The sequence below is a fragment of the Lepidochelys kempii genome, chromosome 8 (genome assembly GCF_965140265.1).
Source record: "Lepidochelys kempii isolate rLepKem1 chromosome 8, rLepKem1.hap2, whole genome shotgun sequence".
NCBI classification, from domain to species: Eukaryota; Metazoa; Chordata; order Testudines; family Cheloniidae; genus Lepidochelys; species Lepidochelys kempii.
Genome location: NC_133263.1, coordinates 79,147,120 through 79,171,658, shown reverse-complemented (window position 1 = coordinate 79,171,658; position 24,539 = coordinate 79,147,120). Strand labels below are relative to the sequence as shown.

The window sequence follows — 24,539 nt, the reverse complement described above, 5'->3', positions numbered from 1 at the left end:
AGTCTTTAAAACAATGACTTGTTTAAATAAGTGACTTGCCCTTCCATTCACCAGTAAGTGGTATAGATTTCACAGTACATTAGTTCACATCGTCTTTTTAAATTATTAATTTATTCTTAACAGGTCAACACAGGAAGCACAAGGTTTGCTGTTATGGCTTAATTGAGTGCTTACACTAAGTAGTTTATTTCATAGTCATAGCATTAATAATTTTATCAAAAAGGTACTCTTGTAATGTGCCACCCCTGCTGCCAGTATCAGGCTTTTCAGAAAGGTAGGTTTGAAATAAGGTGCGAAATACTTGCTCCTCCTAGTGAGATAATGCTTATCTATCCTGACAATGGGCAAAACGCTGCAGAACAATGTGTCTAGAATAGAATTACAGGTGATTAGATTTCTGAGCACAGATATTCAAGTTATCCGAGAGCAGGTACTGATTACGCCTTGCATGGCTTGAGCTATTTGTTCTAGCTATCCAGGTTCTCATAGTGCACCCATCGCTGTGCTATCACTGCAATAACGAATAACAAAGTGCCTTGTGCAGGAGCAGAGATTTTGGTGGTCAATTTCCCGCGGACAGATCAGCCACTACCTGTGTTTGACAGTCAAGGTACAATAGTCAACGGTTGGGCTTTTCAAAGCAGTGCCGGGGGGGACCTAGGTCCATAGCTCCCTTCCAATGTAATACCAGGGGAATATTACAGACCCACCCCGCCCCGGCCTGGATTTGAAAGTTTCAGCCACTGTCATAGGGGAATTGGGTGAAATGCTGGCCCCACTGGCGCCAGTGGGTGTTTTGCCAGTGACTTCACTGCGGGCTCGACTTGCCCCGGAGAGGTCCCCAGCACATCCCACTCCCCGAGCAGCCGCAGCCCCCGCCCGGTCCCCGCGGAGCTGCGGCCGGCCAGGGCTGGACTCCGCGCGGCCCCTGCCCAGAGGGACTTTCCGCAGCTGGGCTCGCGGCTCCGGCAGCCCAGCCCGGCCGCGGCACCCCCCACCCCCGCCAGCTACTCACCGCCGGCCACCTGCTGGGTGCAGTCGCCGTCCCGCTTGCCCCGCTGGTGGGAGCCCGGCGTCTGCCCGCCCCGGCATCCCGCGAAAGGGGCGGGGGCAGGACGGGCGGGGGCCGCCTGCCCGCGCAGCGCCAGGCGAGTTTGGCAGGAGCGCCCGGCTCCGGCCGAGGGCGTGAGCTGGCTGCGCTCACCCCTCGCAGCCCGGCCCCGCCGGCGGGGCTGGCTGCCCAGGCAGGGGAGGCGAGGGGAGTTAACCCTTGGGGCGCTGCCCACGCCTGCTCTCTGGGAGCGCTGCAGGAGCCCGTGGGCTGCCCGGCCCGCGGAAGCGCTGGGCGTTCGACACAGCTCTGGTGGGAGGGCGGGAAACGCTGCGCCTCCTCTAGCGGCCACGGGCATTGCACTGGGCAGATGCCCCCTCACCGGGGCCTTCCAAGCCAGGCCTGGCGGCCTCCCCCAGCTCCTTTCCCACCACGGCCACCTTCCGTGATGCTTTTCCGTCCCTGCCCCGTCCTGCAGCAACTCCCAAGCCAAGAGGAGTATCCAAAGCCCAGCCTTCCCTGCAGGGGGGTGGGGAAGGTGGGCAGGGCCTGATATTTCCTCAGGAAAGACCCCAGGATCTGGCTTAGGGAAAATAGCACTGAGGGTGACATTCTGCTTTTGGACATTTGCTTGGAACAGCCATTAATATCAATGGGATTGAGCCTTCACAAGAGAGGTCAGAATCACTGAGCCCAAATTAAGGGACTACTGATAAATGGTGGTGCCATTGCCTATCTCCCAGACCACCGTGGCAATATGTGGAAGTGGGAAAGTAATCATAGAATATCAGGGTTGGAAGGGACCTCAGGAGGTCATCTAGTCCAACCCCCTGCTCAAAGCAGGACCAATCCCCAATTTTTGACCCAAATGGCCCCCTCAAGGATTGAACCCACAACCCTGGGTTTAGCAGGCCAATGCTCAAACCACTGAGCTATCCCTCCCGCTACTTATTGTAGTTGTTGAATCACATTTATCATGCTATCTACCTAACTTTACCCACAATATTAGGTAATTCATTGTTCTCTAATCATTTCTCCTTGACTTAAACAAACACTTCAGGCATAAACTGGCTTAACTAAGGAAGGCAGCAGCTAAATGGTATTTTAAAACTGTGCTGTTTTCATGCTTTCAGAGGACAAGGCAAAAATTAATGCAGCCAAAGGATCTGTGATGCACCTACTGTTGTTACACTTCTAAATGCAAACGTTTAAGTGACCTTCTAGTGACATTAGATGACCATTCTGAATGTGGACATAAGGGCATCTTATATTTTTTTCCAAAATGTTATTAAAGGCCCCCTGTCTGAATGAATTCCCTGTGCATCACTCAGCATAACATCTTGGTGGGGTGTGCGGGGGGAAGGGGGTTGTTGCAAATGTTTCAACCCTTTATGACTATACAGAATAATTAAAAAAAAATGTGAGAATCTTGATTGTCCCTCCCCCTGCCCAATTTCTCAAATGTCTGATAAACATTGGCTTCACTCTGGCAAAAAAGTACATGGCTTTTTTCCCTAAAATGTTGTGTAATTCCCTAAATGGAAGCACACTGGGACATGAGGAGGTAGGTTTCTATTTTAGTGGGTTTCTTTTCTGTTCCATTTGCTATTGTGTATGTGCAGTGGAGGCTAAAGTGATCTGAATTGTTTGGTGAAACTGACTCTTAGGTGTGCACTCTGAGCCAGTTTACAGCAGCAGGTAATGATCAGAATGTATTTGATTCAAAACAGGAGGCAGCTCTGCCTGCTCAGAGGAGGCAGCATGGTTTATGAATTGTGAAGTGTGGGGTAGTGGCTGAATTGCAGGAATACTTTCAAAAATGCTGCCTTCTTTAAGTTTTGAGGCCTGAGACGCTTTGGATGTGGGTACTTCAAGATTAAGAAGTCATTATTATTTAGACCTGGCTTATAATTAGCCTGTGGAACTCATCACCACAATACACTATTGAGTCCATCTGGTACTGATCTCTGTCAAAGACAAGTTATCAAACCACTGGTCTGATCCCATATGGCAGTTAGTGACAATACATGAAGCCAAACTTATCAGGAATACTAAAGATGGTGAATGTTAAATTTACCAGTAATGGAGCAGATTGGAGTTATTTTCTTCTGCATCGTTCCTGCGTGCACTGCTTTGGAGAACCAGTGACAGATAATATCTGCACAACACAGAAGTGGAAGCAACAGAAACACATACAGGAAGCTAAGTAAAATATGAAGTACGCAAAAGCATTACTCTGGTTCCCCAAAAACTCAGTGATGTGAAAAATGTCTGCAAGGATATCAGCTACACTTATGAGAAACCAAAACCTCCATTACCAGTTAGCTTTGAAAACCACATCTTCACATTTTTACAGAACTGTGGGCATGACTATTTCCATCCATCTTGGACCTCCGTGGCCAATTATCTGTTTGCAAAGGGTTTTGTGTGCTCACAGATCAAATGCCATAAAATAATAAACATGTCTGTTGACACCTGGAAGGGTATTTGTTTTATAAGTGCCTCATCTTTCTTTTCTCACTGACTAAATTTTTACTGGGAACCACAAACTTTGTTTCTCGCCCCCTTTTTTGCCATTGCTTCTCCAGAGAGTTTTGTTTTTAATGAGCAAAAGAATATATTAAAAAGAAACTTGACAAAGAGTAAGTTTTAAAATCCATACACAAGATAGAAAATTGGGAAAATCTTTCATTCCTGACCCCACTCATAGCAACATCTTTCTGCCCAATTCATTTAGTCACAGCATAGTCCAGCATAATGGATAAATTATCATCCTGGCAGCAGATTTGATGCCAGACACTAGCTGTTGGTTTTTGGGAATAAAATGGGCAAGAAGAGCATTGGCACAGCTACAGTGTTTTAAGTGTAGACCTGCCCTCCGTATATGGGCACTAGTGAGACTGATGCTGGAGTACTGTGCACAGTGATTGTGTTCACACACTAAAAAGGATGTTGAAGAAATTGGAGAGGGTGCAGCATGGAGCCACAAAAATGTTTCAAGGGCTGGAGAAAATGTCTTACAGTAAGAGACAAAGAGCTCTATCTGCTTAGTTTATCAAAAAGAAAATTGAGAGGTGACTTGATTACCATGTACAAGAACCTTCAGGAGAAGAAAATACCAATACTAAAGAGCCCTTTAGTACTACCAATCAGTTAAAGGCCTCACAAATACCAATGGCTGGAAACTGAAACCAGACAAATTCACTGGTACAAATAATTAATATTGTTCTGATATTTAATCGCCTTCAAACTTCCAAGGGAAGTGGTGGACTGTCTGTCTCTTGATGTCTTCACATCAAGACTGGATGCTTTTCTGGAAAATATGCTTTAGCCAGACAAGTTATTGGGCTCCATACAGGGGTAACTGGGTGAAATGTAATAGCCTGTGATATACAGGAGGTCAGATTAGATCATCTAACAGTCCCTTCTGGCCTTGAATTACAGTAACTCCTCGCTTAACGTTGTAGTTATGTTCCTGAAAAATACTACTTTAAGCGAAACGATGTTAAGTGAATCCAATTTCCCTGTAAGAATTAATGTAAATGGGTGGGGGGTTAGGTTCCAGGGAAATTTTTTTCACCAGACAAGAGACTATATTTTTATTTACACACACACACACACACACACACACACACACACACACACACACAGAGTATAAGTTTTAAACAAACAATTTAATACTATACACAGCAATGATGATTGTGAAGCTTGGTTGAGGTGGTGGAGTCAGAGCGTGGGATATTTCCCAGGGAATGCCTTACTGCCAAATGATGAATTCGCACTGAGCTGAGACCTCAAGGGTTAACACATTGTCGTTAATGTAGCCTCACACGCCAGAAGGCGGCACAAACAGAGAGAGGAGATTCAGCATGGCAGTGGCTGCAAATATTCCCTGTGGAAACTGAACGTGATGATGAACCCATGCTATCCCACTGGAGCGCACCCCTCCCTCCCCTTTCCAAAGTGCTGGCGGGGCAGGGGGGAGGCTGAGTGTGAGAGAGAGAGAGACAGACACACCGTAGGTGTGTGTGTATAAATATATACTATATATAAAACAGAGAGAGACGACTGAGTGTGAGTGCGAGAGAGAGAGAGAGACATGGTGTGTGTGTGAGAGAGAGAGAGGCGCGCATTTCCCCTTTAAGTACTCTGACCCCACTCTAAGTACACTGCCTTTTTAAGTAGAACAGCAAATTGAGACAGCAGCTGCTGCCAGCAAGCTCCCTCCATCCTGAGCCCTGTTGTGTCATCTGTAGAGATGGGGTAAAGAAGCGGGGAGAGGAGGCACACTGACATTAGCACCCCTCTTCCCTGCACTTGCACAGCAAGCAGGAGGCTCAGGGAACAGCTCCAAGGCAGAGGGCAGGAGCAGCACATGGCAGTGAGGGGAGGGACAGCTGCACTGCTGGCAACTGATAGCCTGCTGGGTGGCTGCTGCACAGGGAACTTAGGGGAGCGGATAGGTGGGCCGCCTGGTTCCAAGCACCCATCAGCTAGCTGCATCGGGTTGCTCTTCCTACATGCAGTGGACAAAGCAGGCAGCTGCCAAACGATGTTATAAGGGAGCATTGCACAACTTTAAATGAGCATGTTCTCTAATTGATCAGCAATGAAACAATGTTAACTGGGACTTAAGTGAGGAGTAACAGTATCAATCTGTGAACCCGCACATCTGTTTTCTGCTTTTGTCTATTTAGGCCCTGATTCTGCATTACGATCCAAATTGACGGATTGTTGAACCCATATGGGGGCCTCACTGACTTTGATGAGGCTCTGTACCGATCACAGTCAGGGCTTGGATTGAGAGTTATTTGGGACAGTGATTGTGCCTTCCTAAAATGGTGATTTTTTTTTTTTGATTTTTTAAAAATAATGTAAACAGTGCCCACATATTCAGTAATAACAAACACTACAGCAACCTGATTAAATTAAGACTTCATGGTCTAGATTCAGATCTACGTGCTTTTGCAAATATATCCAGGGATAAAGAAACACTGGGAGAGAAAGTAGGTCAATTAGTGAGGAGGATGCAGTTCATGACTACACTGATTGACATACTGAACTGTTTATTTTTTGTTAGTAGACACAAGTTTGGGCAATTAAGAAGGGCAAAAAAAGACCTTGTAAAAATAGCTATTGATAAAAAGTAGTTAAGGGAACATGAAAAAGTTGAATATATAAAGAAGTAGGTCAAGATTTCATGCAGCATAGGCTAAGGGGCTCTACTAACAAAACCAACAAGTATTGTTATTAATATTAGTTATTTCTGAAGCCTTTTGGAGGACTGGGAAAATACAATACAGATGCTCAAGAAGAGAGAAGAGGAGCGATCCTAGCAATTTCCATGTGGTAAAGTTCACTTCAATATTATGTGAAATTACATCTGTAAAATCTGATAGAGTAAGGGCAGCACGAGCAATAATCACTCACCCAGATTGAGCAATATGTAGAAAACTGGACGTTTAATATGTGTTTGATGAAAAATGCCACCCCTATTTTTAGAATATAATTTCTGAAAACACAAAGCCCTGGTATTAGTTCTATCAGTAGTTTGGGGCTTTATTATGATCTATTATTTGTATTTTGGTAGCACGTAAGAGCCCCTACCATGGACCAGGACCCCATTGTGCTAAGGACTGTACAACAGAATGAAGAGACGGTCCCTACTCCAGAGAGCTTACAATCCAAGTAAATTCTCCCCCCACCCCACTCCACCCCACCCATGTTACACCAATGCATCTGTCTCTTTTTCCAGAATCAGCAAAGTACGGGGTCTAAATTAAAATTTAAAAAGCAGGGCTTGGGGGCCAAAGAAATCTGGGAGTTTGCTAATGTAAGACATAAGATGAATGTGGAAGTTTACACAAAAGCTGCCAGTTCTATAGTCCACCCTGCTGAAGTCAAAACGAAAGAGCAGAGCATTCATTTGCAGCATGAAGGCATCTTCCTTCTCAGAAAGGCGAGGAATTGGGAGATTTTAAAGAAAATGATTGTTTACAGCCCATGTAAATTGTGCTCTGCTCCCAAAAATGTCATGATTCATGACCAACCACCACTGAGACATTAATATATGTTAATTCTAATTAAAAGGTCCCATTTACACCTGTGCCATCAGCATAGAACTTGAGGTAATACAGCAAGCACCACATAAAGACTCTAAATCTGGGCACATACATTCATTGTCCACCAGGTCAACCCAACACTTCATTGTAGATAGTGTAATACCTGTGCATGATGCAGTGAGCTAAAAAGTTTAATTCTCTCTTGCTGATATTTGTAGATCACCAATCACCGTGGTATCTAGGCACTAGCTTTCAGTGCTACCACTGCCCTTCCTTGCTTTGGAGTGTGTGTCAAACCCTATGTATTTCTTTAACTTTCATTATTTTATTTTTTTCTAAGTAACATCTCAATAGCTTTGGAATAATGTTACCTTGCTTGTTAATGGATGAGAGTAACTTTCTTGCTGTTTCAGGTTCATCAGCATTTTACTTCTACATTATGACGACCTCATCCATTATATTTTATTCCTAGAAGTGCACTTAAAAAAACCCCCAAAACCAATAATGCTAAACCACATCATCAAATGTCAAATGCAGACTCTTACTAAACCAGGAATTTAGAAAGTTGCTGTTCTTCTTAGCTACGCACTGCCCTGCACCTCCCTCCCTGACCTGGAACAATTAAATATTGATACCTCCACCTTGTCGCCCCACCCACAGACACCTAGAGAAACCCATCACTTCATCCTGCTTCGCAACCATCATTGTACTCACCTGCCAGCCAAGGCCACTGGAGACTGCAGAAGTTACTGTTAACACCTCTTCAATATTTACCCCACCACTGCTGGAGAATAAGACCTTGTCTGCAAAGGAAACTTTTTCAGTATAATCTAAAGGTTTGAATTTAAACTGACAGTTATTCTGGTATAACTCTGTTGACACCCTTAGGCCAGGTCCATACTGGAAGCACTTTGCTGGCATAGTACACCAATATCCATATCCAGGCAAAACCTGCTAAGCACAGGGCTGGCCTTGGTAAGATTATCATGAGGGCTGCTGCCCTGCAATTAAAGGTGGTGGTGTCACACACACACACAGCCTGCAAAGGACTGCTTTAAATATTGGCCTTGTGGTTTTCAGTTCTTTATGATGTATAAAGAAGGCCCAACAACGAAATAACAAAATTATGATTCTGTGTGGCTTTCTTACCTTAAACTCAGGAATATGAAGTCTGGTCTTTGCTGGCAGACCACTGGAAGGTAGAAAGGACATTTATTGAGGGCTCTGAACACTGTCATTGAAGGGCTGCAGGTGTTACGCTTCCTATATTTAAAGTGCTAATCATGACAAATGGGTGTTACAATGAAGTTTGACATAGTATGGCTAATAATCCCTTCCCCCACCAAACAGTTTAGTTTATACCCTCCTGGCTCTTGTGCTGCAACTCTTGCACTACTGTTCTAGCCATCAGAGTCTGCCAAAGACAGGAGCTGAATTTCTAATATAAAAAGCAGCACAAAAAAGGATTTATTTTTCAGAAACTCACCCTTTTGCTACTTCTCGATGCCTTAAAATGTACCACAATCAGGCACAAGCCAGGTTTTTTGTTCCTTTTCAGGACATTCTAAAAGTAAGGTATGAAATACTATTAATTTGAATAATTTCTCTCTCAAAGGCAGGAATATGTCCAGTACCAGCCTACGGGTCTCCCCAGTCCACCATGACAGAGCCAAAAAACCCCCTTTGTTTGTTTGTTATATTTATGTACTTACAAGAGATGCACGGAAGGCAGCCAACCATCCAGGGCAATCCAAGTATCGGGAGCTTGGTGGGAAAAGGTCGAGAGTCAGGAGTAGGAGAAGGGTCTGGTGTGCCAGATGAGTTGAGGAGCACAAGCAGGGAAGTAGCGGGAGTGATAAGAGGGGGCTTGGAGACCAGCGCTATCACATATTAGGATCACTTCACCCACTTTATATGGCAACAACCGTCATCAGTAGCACAACAAATGGATCAGGTTTTTTTTATTCAGTCTTTAAATGCCAAAGATGTATTAGAAAGTTATATACAATTTGACATTGCCTTCTCTAACAAATTGATAGTAACGTATATATTTAAAAAAAACAAAAACCCTACCAAAACCAAAAACACCACACATGCTGCTCCCCATTGGGAAAGGATGAGAAAATCACCACCACATGACAGAAATATGGCATGTTACTTAATGCTCTACTGCAATGCTCTCATTCTATGGCAGCAGTTCTCAAGCTATGGGTCGGGACTCCAAAGTGGGTCGCAACCCAGTTTTAATGGGGTCACCAGGGCTGGCGTTAGTCTTGCCGAGTCCTGGGGCTAAAGCTTCGGCCCTGGGTGGTGGGGCTCAGGTTACAGGCCTCCCACCCGGGGCTGAAGCCCTTGGCCCCCCTGCCCAGGGCGGCAGGGTGCAGGCAGGCTTAGGCTTCGGTCCCCACTCCTGGGGCCATGTAGTAATTTTTGTTGTCAGAAGGGGTGACAGTGGTGCAGTGAAGTTCTCTGTTCTATGGTGATGAGCATGGTATAAGAGCCTACAGGGGATAGACCAGCAAAGCATTCAGGATTTTGTTTATGCTCATTTTCAAACCCTCCTTGCCTTTCTCTCTCCTTCCACCCCACAACCAAGAGCCCAGGGATGCTCAGCATCCTCAGCACTTATGGATTATGTAGCTCAGTGCAAGGCCCAGCTGCGAATGCTGTAGCAACAGGGTTAGCTCCCACAGCTTGAGAGAGTTCTTTCGGGAGTGCCAGCCTGCAGCTTAGGAGGAACAGTACTTAGCTTTATGTAGCACATTCCATATTCACCATTTCCCTAAGGTGCTTTGCAGAGCGAGGAATAAAGTTAATAAATCAATCTATTTTCTTAACTCCAGTAGTGGGTTTGCCATCGGAGCATCCATCAGTTAGAACCTGGGTTCAGACCATCACGGCTGTCATTCATTTTCTACCAACATTAGATTGTAAGCTATTTCCAGGAGGGGCAGTAGCTCAAATCCAGTTTACAGGAGTAAATCCAGAGCAACTCTAGAGAAATCAAGGGAGTTCACTCCAGTTACACAACACAACTGAGCACAGAATTTACCGTGTACCGCCTCACATGGTATGTTCATAAAGTGCTGTGCAAGTTACCAGTAATTCAAGAAATAAGAAAACAGGTTTGGTTTGATTTTTTGGCAACACATCTTGCAGGACCACCATCTTGGTACAAAGGAACACATATGTTCAGGGATGGTTTAATCAAGGTGCTTCTGCTGGAAAACGTGGGGTCTCGGCTGCCCAGCCCCAGAATTAATATATGCATCACTTAACAGTCTCAGCAGAGTTTCATCCTTCGTCTGACAACTATTTGTAAATAAATCACAGCCAAAATTTCCTCTTAACTCGCTAGACCATATTTAAAGGCTCTCACCAAGACATGAGTTACAGTCAAACAAAATATGGATAAACATTGTGTTTGAGATTTTTAACAGTAACTAGAAGTTCCATACACTGAATACTGATTTTAGCACTTCTTTATGGAGATTTTTTAGTAAAAAAGCTTTTTAATGCAGAGGATGGTATGTCTAACTGGGGGAGACAGCTTCATAGTAAAGTGCCCATTGCCTATAAAACATTTCATTTTTTATAGCATCTTTTATCCAAGGCTCTCAAAGAGTGTTTTACAAATGCTTCTAGGGGTCTCAATGCTCCCGTTACATCAGATATAAGCACTTTCCTTCCCACTGGGAAAGAGGACCTAAGGTCAATAGCAGAGCCAAGAATAGAAATGCAGAAAACCCAAGTCTCAGTTTGTTGCTCTGATCACCAGAGCACACAGTCTTCCTAACTTGTGACTAACCACCTTTGCCATCAGGCACTGTATGCTTGCTCAGATTAATCAAGACGCTTGAAGCAGTAATCCATCTCATCTGATGACCGTGGTTACAACCAAGATTTTCAAAAGTGAGTAGTGATTCTGAATGCTTCAATTTTGGGGTTCCAGACTTGAAACACCTTAAGAAACCTGATTTGCAGAAAGTGCTGAGCACCCTCCCCTCAGAAAATCAGGCTGTTTTAAGGGGTCTCAGGTTGGGCACTCATATCAACACAAAATCACCAACCACTTGAAAATCTTGGCCTGTATGAACAATCTTTGAATTTGCCACTATATATTCTCCTTCTCTCAACCTGTGCTTGGAATAGAAACATCAGTAAATCAGTGCCCCAAGTAATGTACTTTTAAAAGGGATTTATTCAGTATGGAACTACCATGTCAAACTTGAAGGGTAAACTAGGCAGAAATTAGGTGAGTTTTCATTAAAAAGTTATCCCTTGTGTGATATCTGTGCTGAAAGCTTACATTCACATCATATGTGACTTATTTGCCAATAAGTAATGTGATGAAGTACCCAAACGAATATACTATGTGTCTATCTCACACACTGAAGATTTTTTATATAATGGAGTAAGCCCACCGCCAGAAGACAAAGGAAGTGGGCAACTACAAATTGCTTTTGTTTCGTACAAACAAACTGGTAGGCAAGTTTAGCGATATATAAATGGCTTAACAATTAAATCAATCAATTTAACGCACATGAAGACAATTATTTTGCATTTTTGTACAGCTCTGCATTACACAAATTTATTTCAAGCAACTGAATCATGTTTTATGTCAAATAGGAATTACAATCTCCATTTCCAATACATCACTTTAAATGAATGACCTGAAACACCCCTTACCAATAACTGCAATATTCAACATTCTACTTAAAAACAAGTGTGTTTAATCCTTTTTAAATATGTTCCTTAATATAAATATTTAAGAATCAGAAGATTAGTTTGGGGCCTGATCTGAAGAAGGTGCTGAGCAAACGACAGCTCCCACAGACAGTGTCTCTCAGGTTCAGGCCTCAGACAGTAGAACACAGAGTGGGAATGGTCATCAGTTCATCATTCTAGTCCAAAGAAAGGTAGCTTTTGAATTTCCAATGTGGTCACCCAGCTGACACCAACCATTAGCAGCTTTTTGCCCTGCTCGCCTTCCCAAACTATTGAAGTAAATAGGATCATAATGTTTACAAGGAAATAGCCCCAAATGACAGATCTTCTTGAAATCTGGGGGGCTGTTTTTCCACAGCTGTTTGTTCCTTCTGAACATTCTTGAGCAGTGAATTTCAGCAGGAGGTTGTCAGTTAATAAGTATCAAGTTGTCATCACTTCCTCGTCTGTAAAAAGGGGGCAGAGAGAAGAAAAAAAAAAAAGAAGTTGGTATTTTTAAATTCTGTACTTAATAAGGACAACATAAAATCCTTGGTATATTTAAAGTTAACCATGCTGAATTTCCCCTCTCTCTCTCTTTGATGATTAAGGAGGATCTACCTATACTCCTTGCCTTTATGACACTCTCAGAAAAAGGAAACAGGTTTTTTATGGATTGGCCTTTTGCAAGAAAACCGAATATGCTAAGTACCCATGAAATCAATTTGGTCCCAGTAATTTACTGTGGTCACTAGCAACCTCTGATTAGCCTGAAGTCACAGCACCTTATTTGTTCATTCATCAGCCAGATGGATGTTCAGGGAAACAGAAAGTGCTAAAAGTGACTAAGCTGCACAACTGAGACAACAGATCCACCAGTCCGAACTTGTTGTACCATTTAGGGCTCCCCTGACTGACATGCTCAGCTAAAGACGTGTGGAGGCGTATAGTTTAAGAAAATATGCCCTTCACTGGGCAGCAGTACTGTAAGTCTGCCCATCCTGGTAAATGCAGCAACATGCCTTGCTCCCTACCTCCAGGGCAGGAGATAATCCCCCTCGTACCCTGTTGCAATTTGTAATTTCCTACTTCAGCGCCCCAGCGCCCAGCTCCAACTAGTTTCTACTAACCAACAGCAAACCAGTGCACTGGAAATGCTGGGACGCCAAGGAACCCAAGTCTCTGAGCACAAAAGAAGTGCCAGGTTTCAACCCAGCTGCAGGTCTCCTGCTGAGGAAGCTGAACTCGTTTCCTTCTTTCAGCGAACAGTCCGTTAAGGAGAAAAGGATCTAGAAGCTTGCTTGCAGCCTGCGAGAGTAGGTTTGAAGCTGCACTTAAGTTCACCGTACCTCCCACCTTTGAAGTGTCCACAGCAACTATCTGGAGATTTAGGTGTTCTTTTATTCCCCTCTCCCTCTCAAGCCAGCAGTTTTTCCTCAACTAAAAGACACTTCAGCCTCAGCCCGGGGCACAGCAAAAGCAGAAAGCTGTGGCTCACAAGAACCTTACTGTACAAGATCCATTGTTATAGATTTAGGAACACAAGATTGGCCACACTAGTTTGGGTCAGTTGATCACCCAGTTCTGCTACACTCCTCACATGACACCATGCCCTCAGGCTCCATCTGCCTCCAACCCTGCTATGTATAAACCTCAATGCCATTGCCACCAATGCTACAGCTGTCAATGCCAGCAGGCAGCAATCCACAGCCATCTACCTACCACTTTAACAGGGATTAAGAGGTGGGAGTGAGCTCAATACTATAGGATGAATGGTCCCTACTCCTCTTTTTCCCCACCGAGAGAGAACATGACAGCCTGCTACTGGCCCCTTAACCCCTATAGGAGTCTGAACCGGATGAAATGCCTTCCAGTCCCATCCACATGGTCCCAACACAGGCCCTTCTCATAAATGATGGGCACTTCCAGGCAGTTCAGTGGAAGTGACCAAGGTTCTCAGGGAAATGCTCCCATTAAAACTAGAGGGGAGATAGCTGGAAATAGTTTCATCAGACAAATCTCAAGGTTTGGGATGGGGGATGGGTCACTTAAAATGAAAGAACAAGTTCTCTCTTGCTCCTTTCTACTGCTACCTGCCAACAGGTCTCCCACCTGGAAGTCAAGGTGGTCTTGGAGCCTAGCTTTGCTCCTAACAGTTTTCAGTGCTTCCCTGACCTGATCAGCACAACTCACTCCTTTAGAAATATTAATGATGCTATTTAGCTCTTATATAGCGTTTTTCATCCGTAGGTCTCCAAGGGCTTTATAAAGATTACAGCCAAACTCAAAAAGGTATCTTTCCCTGCCCCCTCCCCTTAACAAATTCGCTATTTTCTAATGCTAAATACAACAGAAAGGGATAAATATATTTAAGAGTCTGAACATGCTATAGTTAGATTTCTGGGCGTGCCTACCATAGTGAAACCCATACTTTCCAATGGACAGCTAACCTCATGGGTACTTATGAGAATTACATAGCTCATGGAATCACACTGCCATACTGACCTCCTACAACAGCAGATGAAAGGCATGGAAGCCTGTGGTTCTTTGCTATAGTCTGTGCTACTGCATTCTTTAAGGAATTCATGAAGATCTGTTACTGGAAAGCCGTTTTGCTGGTATTTCTGAAAAACAGGACACCTTATTTCCAGTGCATGAAAAAACCATTCCTTTTGTCATTGCTCGAAACCTGCCTCCATTCCACACTGCTCTCCCACACTTTTATCAGCTTTAACATCTAGATTAATAGTTGAATCAACCGTCACTACTGCAGCAAACAAAGTGAGGCAAGGAGAGTGTGGTCGTGGGAACAGAAGAATGAGCTAAAGGAAACTTACATTGAAAAAAGAAAAGACACTGTTCAGTTATTTCTTTTCGCAGGTTACTTGCATAACCATCCAGTTCATTCCTGCGTGGTTCTATTTAACTGTTTTTATGTTGACTTTTTTCTCCTACATAGTCACCATAAATGAGTGAGTTCTCCATAAATTAAAAATCCCAAGCTCTAAAGACCAACAGATTTGAAGCAGAGATAAACAGCAGCCACTTAGAAGTTTAGTCAACATTTTCATTCAGAGAAACTGCTATATAAAACAGATAAATCAACCTATTCTTCTCTGGGAAGTTTTGGGAAAATTCTATGGCCTGTGTTATACAGGACGTCAGACTAGATGATCACAATGGTCCCTTCTGGCCTTGGAATACTGAGCAGCTTCTCCTTTAAACCATTGGATCCACCTGAGATGATTAGGCAAGGGGAGAGAGAGAAAACAGAAGTGATCTCACTTTGAATATCAACAAAATTACTGCAATCCTATACCGAGAAACTTGCAAAACAGAGTCCTTGGTCAGCTGGATAGTTGTGGTCCAAATACTGCCACTAACAATTTACCACTATGCTGCACATGTGCACTATGTGCTGCACATGTGCACTATGCTGCACATGTGCACTATGCTGCACATGACCTCCAGAAGAGGTAAGCGGAATGTCCGGGTTCCAGTAACACAGACACAGGTAACTAACCGCTTTCATGTTCTCTCCACAGGTATCGTTGCGGAGAGTGGACCAGATGATATGTCTGGGGCGAGAAAGCAGAAGGAGACTCCGCTGGTTGGAAGGCATGAGATGCGCTGTCCTGAGGTTGGGGGTTCCACGACCACCATCCCCAAGAGGAGAAGGCGGGTGGTGGTGGTCGGGGACTCTCTCCTCCGGGGGACTGAGTCATCTATCTGCCGCCCTGACCGGGAAAACCGAGAAGTCTGCTGCTTGCCAGGGGCTAAGATTCGTGATGTGACGGAGAGACTGCCGAGACTCATCAAGCCCTCGGATCGCTACCCCTTCCTGCTTCTCCACGTGGGCACCAATGATACTGCCAAGAATGACCTTGAGCGGATCACTGCGGACTATGTGGCTCTAGGAAGAAGAATAAAGGAGTTGGAGGCGCAAGTGGTGTTCTCGTCCATCCTCCCCGTGGAAGGAAAAGGCCTAGGTAGGGAGCGTCGAATCGTGGAAGTCAACGAATGGCTACGCAGATGGTGTCGGAGAGAAGGCTTTGGTTTCTTTGACCATGGGATGGTGTTCCATGAAGGAGGAGTGCTGGGTAGAGACGGGCTCCATCTTACGAAGAGAGGGAAGAGCATCTTTGCCAGCAGGCTGGCTAACCTAGTGAGGAGGGCTTTAAACTAGGTTCACCGGGGGAAGGAGACCAAAGCCCTGAGGTAAGTGGGAAAGCGGGATACCGGGAGGAAGCACAGGCAGGAATGTCTGTGAGGGGAGGGCTCCTGCCTCATACTGGCAATGAGGGGCGATCAACAGGTTATCTCAAGTGCTTATATACAAATGCACAAAGCCTTGGAAACAAGCAGGGAGAACTGGAGGTCCTGGTGATGTCAAGGAACTATGACGTGATCGGAATAACAGAGACTTGGTGGGATAACTCATATGACTGGAGTACTGTCATGGATGGTTATAAACTGTTCAGGAAGGACAGGCAGGGCAGAAAAGGTGGGGGAGTAGCACTGTATGTAAGGGAGCAGTATGACTGCTCAGAGCTCCGGTACGAAACTGCAGAAAAACCTGAGTGTCTCTGGATTAAGTTTAGAAGTGTGTGCAACAAGAGTGATGTAGTGGTGGGAGTCTGCTATAGACCACCGGACCAGGGGGATGAGGTGGATGAGGCTTTCTTCCGGCAGCTCACGGAAGCTACTAGATCGCATGCCCTGATTCTCATGGGTGACTTTAATTTTCCTGATATCTGCTGGGAGAGCAATACAGCGGTGCATAGACAATCCAGGAAGTTTTTGGAAAGCATAGGGGACAATTTCCTGGCGCAAGTGCTAGAGGAGCCAACTAGGGGGGGTGCTTTTCTTGACCTGCTGCTCACAAACCGGGTAGAATTAGTGGGGGAAGCAAAAGTGGATGGGAATCTGGGAGGCAGTGACCATGAGTTGGTTGAGTTCAGGATCCTGACGCAGGGAAGAAAGGTAAGCAGCAGGATACGGACCCTGGACTTCAGGAAAGCAGACTTCGACCCCCTCAGGGAACGGTTGGCCAGGATCCCCTGGGGGACTAACTCGAAGGGGAAAGGAGTCCAGGAGAGCTGGCTGTATTTCAAGGAATCCCTGTTGAGGTTACAGGGACAAACCATCCCGATGAGTCGAAAGAATAGTAAATATGGCAGGCGACCAACTTGGCTTAATGGTGAAATCCTAGCGGATCTTAAACATAAAAAAGAAGCTTACAAGAAGTGGAAGGTTGGACATATGACCAGGGAAGAGTATAAAAATATTGCTCGGGCATGTAGGAATGTTATCAGGAGGGCCAAATCGCACCTGGAGCTGCAGCTAGCCAGAGATGTCAAGAGTAACAAGAAGGGTTTCTTCAGGTATGTTGGCAACAAGAAGAAAGCCAAGGAATGTGTGGGCCCCTTACTGAATGAGGGAGACAACCTAGTGACAGAGGATGTGGAAAAAGCTAATGTACTCAATGCTTTTTTTGCCTCTGTTTTCACTAACAAGGTCAGCTCCCAGACTGCTGCGCTGGGCATCACAAAATGCGGAAGAGATGGCCAGCCCTCTGTGGAGATAGAGGCGGTTAGGGACTATTTAGAAAAGCTGGACGTGCACAAGTCCATGGGGCCGGACGAGTTGCATCCGAGAGTGCTGAAGGAATTGGCGGCTGTGATTGCAGAGCCACTGGCCATTATCTTTGAAAACTCGTGGCGAACCGGGGAAGTCCCGGATGACTGGAAAAAGGCTAATGTAGTGCCAATCTTTAAAAAAGGGAAGAAGGAAGATCCTGGGAACTACAGGCCAGTCAGCCTCACCTCAGTCCCTGGAAAAATCATGGAGCAGGTCCTCAAAGAATCAATCCTGAAGCACTTGCATGAGAGGAAAGTGATCAGGAACAGCCAGCATGGATTCACCAAGGGAAGGTCATGCCTGACTAATCTAATCGCCTTTTATGATGAGATTACTGGTTCTGTGGATGAAGGGAAAGCAGTGGATGTATTGTTTCTTGACTTTAGCAAAGCTTTTGACACGGTCTCCCATAGTATTCTTGTCAGCAAGTTAAGGAAGTATGGGCTGGATGAATGCACTATAAGGTGGGTAGAAAGCTGGCTAAATTGTCGGGCTCAACAGGTAGTGATCAATGGCTCCATGTCTAGTTGGCAGCCGGTATCAAGTGGAGTGCCCCAAGGGTCGGTCCTGGGGCCGGTTTTATTCAATATCTTCATAAATGATCTGGAGGATGGTGTGGATTGCACTCTCAGCAAATTTGCGGATGATACTAAACTGGGAGGAGTGGTAGATACGCTGGAGGGGAGGGATAGGATACAGAAGGACCTAGACCAATTGGAAGATTGGGCCAAAAGGAATCTGATGAGGTTCAATAAGGATAAGTGCAGGGTCCTGCACTTAGGACGGAAGAACCCAATGCACAGCTACAGACTAGGGACCGAATGGCTAGGCAGCAGTTCTGCAGAAAAGGACCTAGGGGTGACAGTGGACGAGAAGCTGGATATGAGTCAGCAGTGTGCCCTTGTTGCCAAGAAGGCCAATGGCATTTTGGGCCCCACACTTCAAGAAGGATGTGGATAAATTGGAGAGAGTCCAGCGAAGGGCAACAAAAATGATTAGGGGACTGGAACACATGAGTTATGAGGAGAGGCTGAGGGAGCTGGGATTGTTTAGCCTGCAGAAGAGAAGAATGAGGGGGGATTTGATAGCTGCTTTCAACTACCTGAAAGGGGGTTCCAAAGAGGATGGCTCTAGACTGTTCTCAATGGTAGCAGATGACAGAACGAGGAGTAATGGTCTCAAGTTGCAGTGGGGGAGGTTTAGATTGGATATTAGGAAAAACTTTTTCACTAAGAGGGTGAAACACTGGAATGCGTTACCTAGGGAGGTGGTAGAATCTCCTTCCTTAGAGGTTTTTAAGGTCAGGCTTGACAAAGCCCTGGCTGGGATGATTTAACTGGGAATTGGTCCTGCTTTGAGCAGGGGGTTGGACTAGATGACCTTGGAAGGGACCTTCTGGGGTCCCTTCCAACCCTGATATTCTATGATTCTATGATTCTATTCCCATGAGAACTAAAACAAAGAGACAACAGCCAAAGGCCAGTTACTGAATGCAGCCTTCTCACTGGTCACTCTAACCCCCAGGACTTAAGTATATAGAAATACAAGTGACTACAAATGTAAAGAAAATACTGATGGAGGGCAAGAATGCAGGGAGGAAATCTAGAGAAGGGGATGTTTTTAATTCCACTCCATCTTTCACCGGAACTGGATAGAGTGGTTCCAGATCGCAGTTCATTAGTACTAGACTCAGTGGGTCTCTTTCATACCATGCACTCTACTAATTATCGAGCCAGTAATTTCTGTGAAGCACAGGGAGCAGAGGTATTCAAATCTGTACTGCTAAACAATTTTAACTGAACTGGTTACCCCCTTGCCTCCTTCTCCCCCAGCAGTGTTAACAGACATCTTTCAAACATCACTCTCTCCTGGCCTCAACGAGACTTTTTGATACTGCAGGAACACTCTTGCACTCCATGAAAGAATTCTCTAGCTGTAAGCAACTGCATTCAATGATTTTAAGCTTAATATACCTCCCTGCGTCCCACTCAAGTCACTATTCTGACCCAAATGTAATACAGCCAGTAGAATAGATTGTGGGAAATTGGGGGGGAAAGGGGGAGGTGTGATACCTTAGGTAAGTTTTCCAAACTAATGCCTGGATGGAAATCACTTAAGGGAAATTCTCTTCTATTTTTTACCAGATCTTAAGCTAAAAGCTTTGAATATCTTTACCATACATCATAATCAGTCAACATCTGAAGAGAGCTTCCATTTGTCCAGCTTTATGGTTTAAACTAACATGAAATGCTAAATAATTGATTAGAAGAAAAATACCACAAAAGACAAAATGATTTACCTTTATGGTGTCATAAGAGTCTGTAATGAGTGCAATAAAAAGGCTGAGGATCATGTATATAAATAGGCTAATGAAGGAATACAGATATAATCGACTGAACAGCCACACCAAGGTGCTCTTCTGCTGGATTTGAGCAAATGTTGCAAACATGTCATCACCATTGACCAAAGAAAACAGACATTCAGCAACTGTGTTCAGATCTTCAAACTAGACAATATTGAAAGATTAACATTAGAACCCGACCACCACATACAGTCAGGTTAAGGGAAATAAAGACAGACATTTTCATTAACAGTTTTCCCACAAATTTTTTACCCACAGCCACTACTCTCCTGCCCCCACCTCCCCAAAAAACCTCCCACAACCACAATCTCTCTCTTTTGTGTATTTCGTACATATAAGACTGGCATGATCATTTGGCTTGGGAGGCAGAGAATTCCTTTTCCATCTGTACCTGAGTGTTTTGCATTGGCATCAGTTGTAGGAAAGGTGCCAAGGGGTAAAAGCATCTAACAAACAACCACCACTAATGTTTAATGCTTTCATTAAAGGATCTCAATTACACTATGCATGCGGGAAAGTATGCCCAATTTAGAGATGAGAAAATTAAGGCAGAGAGAGATTAAGTGACCTAGGTCACACAGTGAGTATGTGACAGAGCTGGGAACAGAATCCAGGTCTTCTGATCCCCAGACTCTTCTTATTCTTTCAATAAAATATTTTAAAATCCCCTTCCAGCAGCACATTGGTAAAGATCAGTTTCGTTTTTTCTGCACTTGGGAGAAATAGGACATAAGTGGAGCCACTACAGTTCCTCTAGCCTTTCTGTGGCGAAATTAGAGACCATACTTCTCTTTAACAAAAATACCGATATTTGAAAGAATATCCTCCAGCTATTATTATCTCATTCCATTATTTGGTGAAGGGGTTGGGGATTATCTTGCAAATGATCAGGTACATTTGAACCCAAATTTAGGTTTTATTGATAAAAGGTTTTCTAAATCCCAGTATAGCAGCAAGAAAGAGAGTTATGGCAAATGGTAAAGATTTTATTCAGTGGGTTAGGGTGCTAACGGCCCTTCACAGCAATAGCTAAAGACAGTGCGAGCAGGTTCAGGCCTTATATCAAGCTCCACTAGGCCATCTCCAATTTTGCCTTTTCACTTTGCCTTATCCAACTCTACCTACTATCAAAACCGCCCATAGTTTCACATTTTCTGGGTCCAAAAAGAATGCTGGGTAGTCCAGAAACCCAAAGTAAACAGCATTTATGTCAGGCATTCAGAGTAGCTGGCTGATGCCATGTCAAAACATGTCTTCAGAGAAGATCAAATGCTATATATGGGCAATTCCCATATGACCTATGGGGAATGGTTGAAGAAAATTGGGCATGTTTAGTATAGAGAAAAGGCGGCTAAAGGGGACGCAACGGTCTTCAATATGTAAAACATTGTTATACAGTGAGCAATTGTTCCCCAGGTCCACTGAAGGTAAGACAAGAAATAATCTGGTTAATATGCAGCAGGGGATATTTAGGTTGGATATTAGGAAAGTCTTTCTAACTATGAAGGATAGTTAAGCACTTGAACAAGTTATCTAGGGAGGTTGTGGAATCCCCATCACTGGAGGTTTTTAAGAACAGGTTAGACAAACATGCGCCAGGAACGATCTATGTATATCTGGTCCTGCCTTAGCGCAGTGGGGGCAGCAGGAGGACTAGATGACCTCTTGAGGTCTCTTCCAGTCCTACATTTCTAGGATTATGTATTCTATGAAGTGTGGGGAAGGAGTAAGACAAATTTGCTGTAAGGGATAATAGGAAAGGGTGATTTTAGAACACGAGTGGTCCAATACACTGCCATCTAGAGATCCATGTTCAGCTCTCTTGCTTCTGAGCTGGCAGGGCTGCTCAACAAACCATCTCGCAAAAGAAACAGCTAAGAAGGCTTCACCTTGCTCATGGTCACTCCTTGTAGATGTCACATGGAAAGGGCAGAATCCAGCTCTTCTCTGCTGAACAGAGATTCTCTAGTACATGAGGCCTGAGAGAGGCTGGGTAGAAATAGAAGGGTAACCCTTGGGATTTTGAAACTCTTCATGAAAAAATTCAGAGGGAATCTGTAGAGTACTTTTCCCCACCCAATTCCAAGTGGCAAGGTCTGTAGCTGACGTAGTAGACGGTAGCTGATTCAATATGACTTGTGGGAGGACTGTCCCGTTTCTCTTACTTCTTTACTACTTACCAATCCTCCTTTAATTTTAAAAATAATCATCTACTACTCACTGCTTCACATGAAGTTGCTTGCCTGCATATCCTACCTTTGCACTACACTTCAGGAGACAGAAAATGTAACTGACAAGCACGGAGTACTGCTTCTGGGAATGTCAAGTTGGTGGAACATGAAACTAGTACAACCACTAGACAGCATTAAGGGATTTTGAGCACAAAGCTTGCAGTGGCCCTCTTGGTTAGTTAGTATGTATGAGACTCAAGTCATTCCTACTTTGGGCTGCAGTTTGGAGCATTCAGAACAGAATGGGAGCATCCTCCTTTCAATTCTGCTCAGTCTGCTGTACATGCAGTCAGTCAGTTGCCACAAAAACACACGATAAAGCAAGTGCCTATAATAGGCTGTTCTATACAGTACAATACTGCCATCTAGTGAGATTTGGGGCAAGTTGCTAGAGCCTCAAACAAAATGAGCTGAGCCATAACATTTAATGACAAGAAAATCATAGAAGACAAAGTTTTGACAACACAGTCAAACATCTCATTGACTATTCTTTCACTTACTCAAATCATTAGATGCTTGCTACTTGCCATTTAGGGTAAAAGTGATATTTACAACAACATGTCAGCTAAAAGTGACAGGTCCCCAGAATATAATCTGAGGGATGTATAGGGTATTATGGGATTTCTGCAGGAAATTCTAAAAGCTTTTAAGAAGTATTCGGTCATCAATTAAAATGCATTAAGAGCAAAGGATAAATAAATGTAACTTTTTGATGTTTGAGAAATCAAAGTTAAAGGTTTGTGTTGTTGCACTAATTTCATCATATTGCACATACTCCAGTCAAGAATGAAAACCAGTATAGACATTTCTTATTACTAATGAGCATTAGTAAATATGCAAATTCTAAATGTTCATAACACCAGTCTCTCTTCTCTAAACTTGAACTGTTGTTCTTTCCTGTGCGAAGAGCTTTATAAAAACATGCTAAAGCCTTTAGCTTCCCACATTTTTGAATTACGCAGGCACAAAAATTTAGTTTGGAATATAGGGAAAAAAGAAGTGTATGTAATATTTTGCATCTCCATTGAAAAAGAAAAAACCACAAGTGATTTTGATTAAAAACTTTCCAGTTCACCCTACATTTGGGTCAAGATCAACTTTGCCAAGTTTCACCCAGAGGGGAAGGTTTGGCAAAAGCTATGAGCAATACAAAACCCTGCTGAGGCAACACGGGGATCAAAAGTATCAGTACGCAGGCTATGGTAGAGCGCTCACCATTGACAGTAGTGCTGAAGCCACACCAGCACTAGAACAACAGTGGGGGAATTTCTGAAAATCCTCAGTGTAGTGTTTGGAAAGGCAGTGAGAGTTTAACATATAAAACTTAAAGCTGTTATGGCTTCATAACGAAGGCTGAGTTATGTTTTACACTTAAGCAGCAGGAGTATCTTCCCCCAAATGATAGCACTTACTCCGAGTATGGAATGATTATATATGCACATTTAGAAGAGCTTACATACCTTTTCATGATAAGGCCCTAATACAATCCAGCCACAGAATGTATAGCCAAGATATATCATCCCAGCACAACAACAAAATCTTAGAACTTTCGGTAATGATGCTTGCATTGTTAAAATGAGCACCTGCAAAGGGTTGGGGGAGAAGGAGAAAGAGGACAAGACACACATTAAAGAAATTAGAATAAAAACAACAGAACAAAAATAAGCTGAAACTATTGAATATTTGATTCTAGGCTTACATTGTATGTCTGGAAATATCCTAAGTATCGGATGACTCCAACCCAAACAAACAAAGTCGATGTTCCAAGTAAGATGCTGCAAACATCATAACTTGTGAGGTTCTGAGGAATGCCAAATAAAAATAAAAAAAGCAGGTGAGTGAAGTAACACCTGTTGATAGGTATCAGAGTTTATGACTATGCAGGTAAAGAATGATACATGGAAATTTTTTAGGTCAGATTTTAAAATTTCAGTGGCTTCAGTTGAATTCTAATGCCTAATGGACACAGCCACATAACACCAAGTCAATATGGTTGCTCAGGAGAGGTGACTTATACAGAGAAGCCGTGGTATTGTGGAGATGGGAAAAAGGTGCACAATGATATAAAGAAATTTGCATGAAGCCTGCAAGCACTGTGTGGATTTCACTTTGGTTATAACAGGCAGTTTTGAAATTAAGTTCTCAAGGAAGTTCATTGTTTGCTACTTTTAATCATATGGCAAACTAATTTTCATTCACTACTTAAGCACTAGTTCACAATTAATAAGAGGGAGACTTTGTGACTAAGGCCCTGTCTACACTACAGCTTTAAACAGCATTTGTTACCAGCTGCTGGCATGGTCAACTTTCACGAGCTTTCTGCCCACACACGTGGTTAATACTGTTTATAATCACAACAACTAGTAGTTCATTGCTCTTTCTTCAGGCCGAGGCTAACACATGGCGGTAGCAAGTTTGTAAAACTTATTCTGTTGTATTTGCCTTACTGTGCCTGTGTAATTGATTTGGCCAATGCTTATTCCTCC

The 24,539-nt window shown here is 43.8% G+C and overlaps 2 protein-coding genes across 5 annotated transcripts in view; both read right to left on the bottom strand.

Moving 5' to 3' along the window:
* LPAR3 (lysophosphatidic acid receptor 3) overlaps nucleotides 1-1,129 on the bottom strand; it is a 34,784-nt gene extending 33,655 nt beyond the window's left edge. The window contains exon 1 of the mRNA XM_073357211.1: nucleotides 1,016-1,129. The gene's annotated coding sequence lies outside the window, so the exon portion shown is untranslated. The remainder of the gene's footprint in view (nucleotides 1-1,015) is intronic.
* An 8,006-nt stretch (nucleotides 1,130-9,135) lies between these two features.
* The window catches only part of MCOLN2 (mucolipin TRP cation channel 2), a 51,079-nt gene continuing 35,675 nt past the window's right edge, over nucleotides 9,136-24,539 (bottom strand). For 3 of the 4 annotated variants that reach the window (XM_073357209.1, XM_073357207.1, XM_073357210.1), the window contains exons 10-14: nucleotides 23,753-23,854; nucleotides 23,514-23,636; nucleotides 19,760-19,966; nucleotides 14,326-14,444; nucleotides 9,136-12,287 (exon numbers count right to left, since the gene is read on the bottom strand). In XM_073357209.1, the coding sequence (XP_073213310.1) occupies nucleotides 12,251-12,287; nucleotides 14,326-14,444; nucleotides 19,760-19,966; nucleotides 23,514-23,636; nucleotides 23,753-23,854 (588 nt within the window). In that variant the 3' untranslated portion in view covers nucleotides 9,136-12,250. The remainder of the gene's footprint in view (nucleotides 12,288-14,325; nucleotides 14,445-19,759; nucleotides 19,967-23,513; nucleotides 23,637-23,752; nucleotides 23,855-24,539) is intronic. The other variant, XM_073357208.1, reaches the window with a different exon arrangement.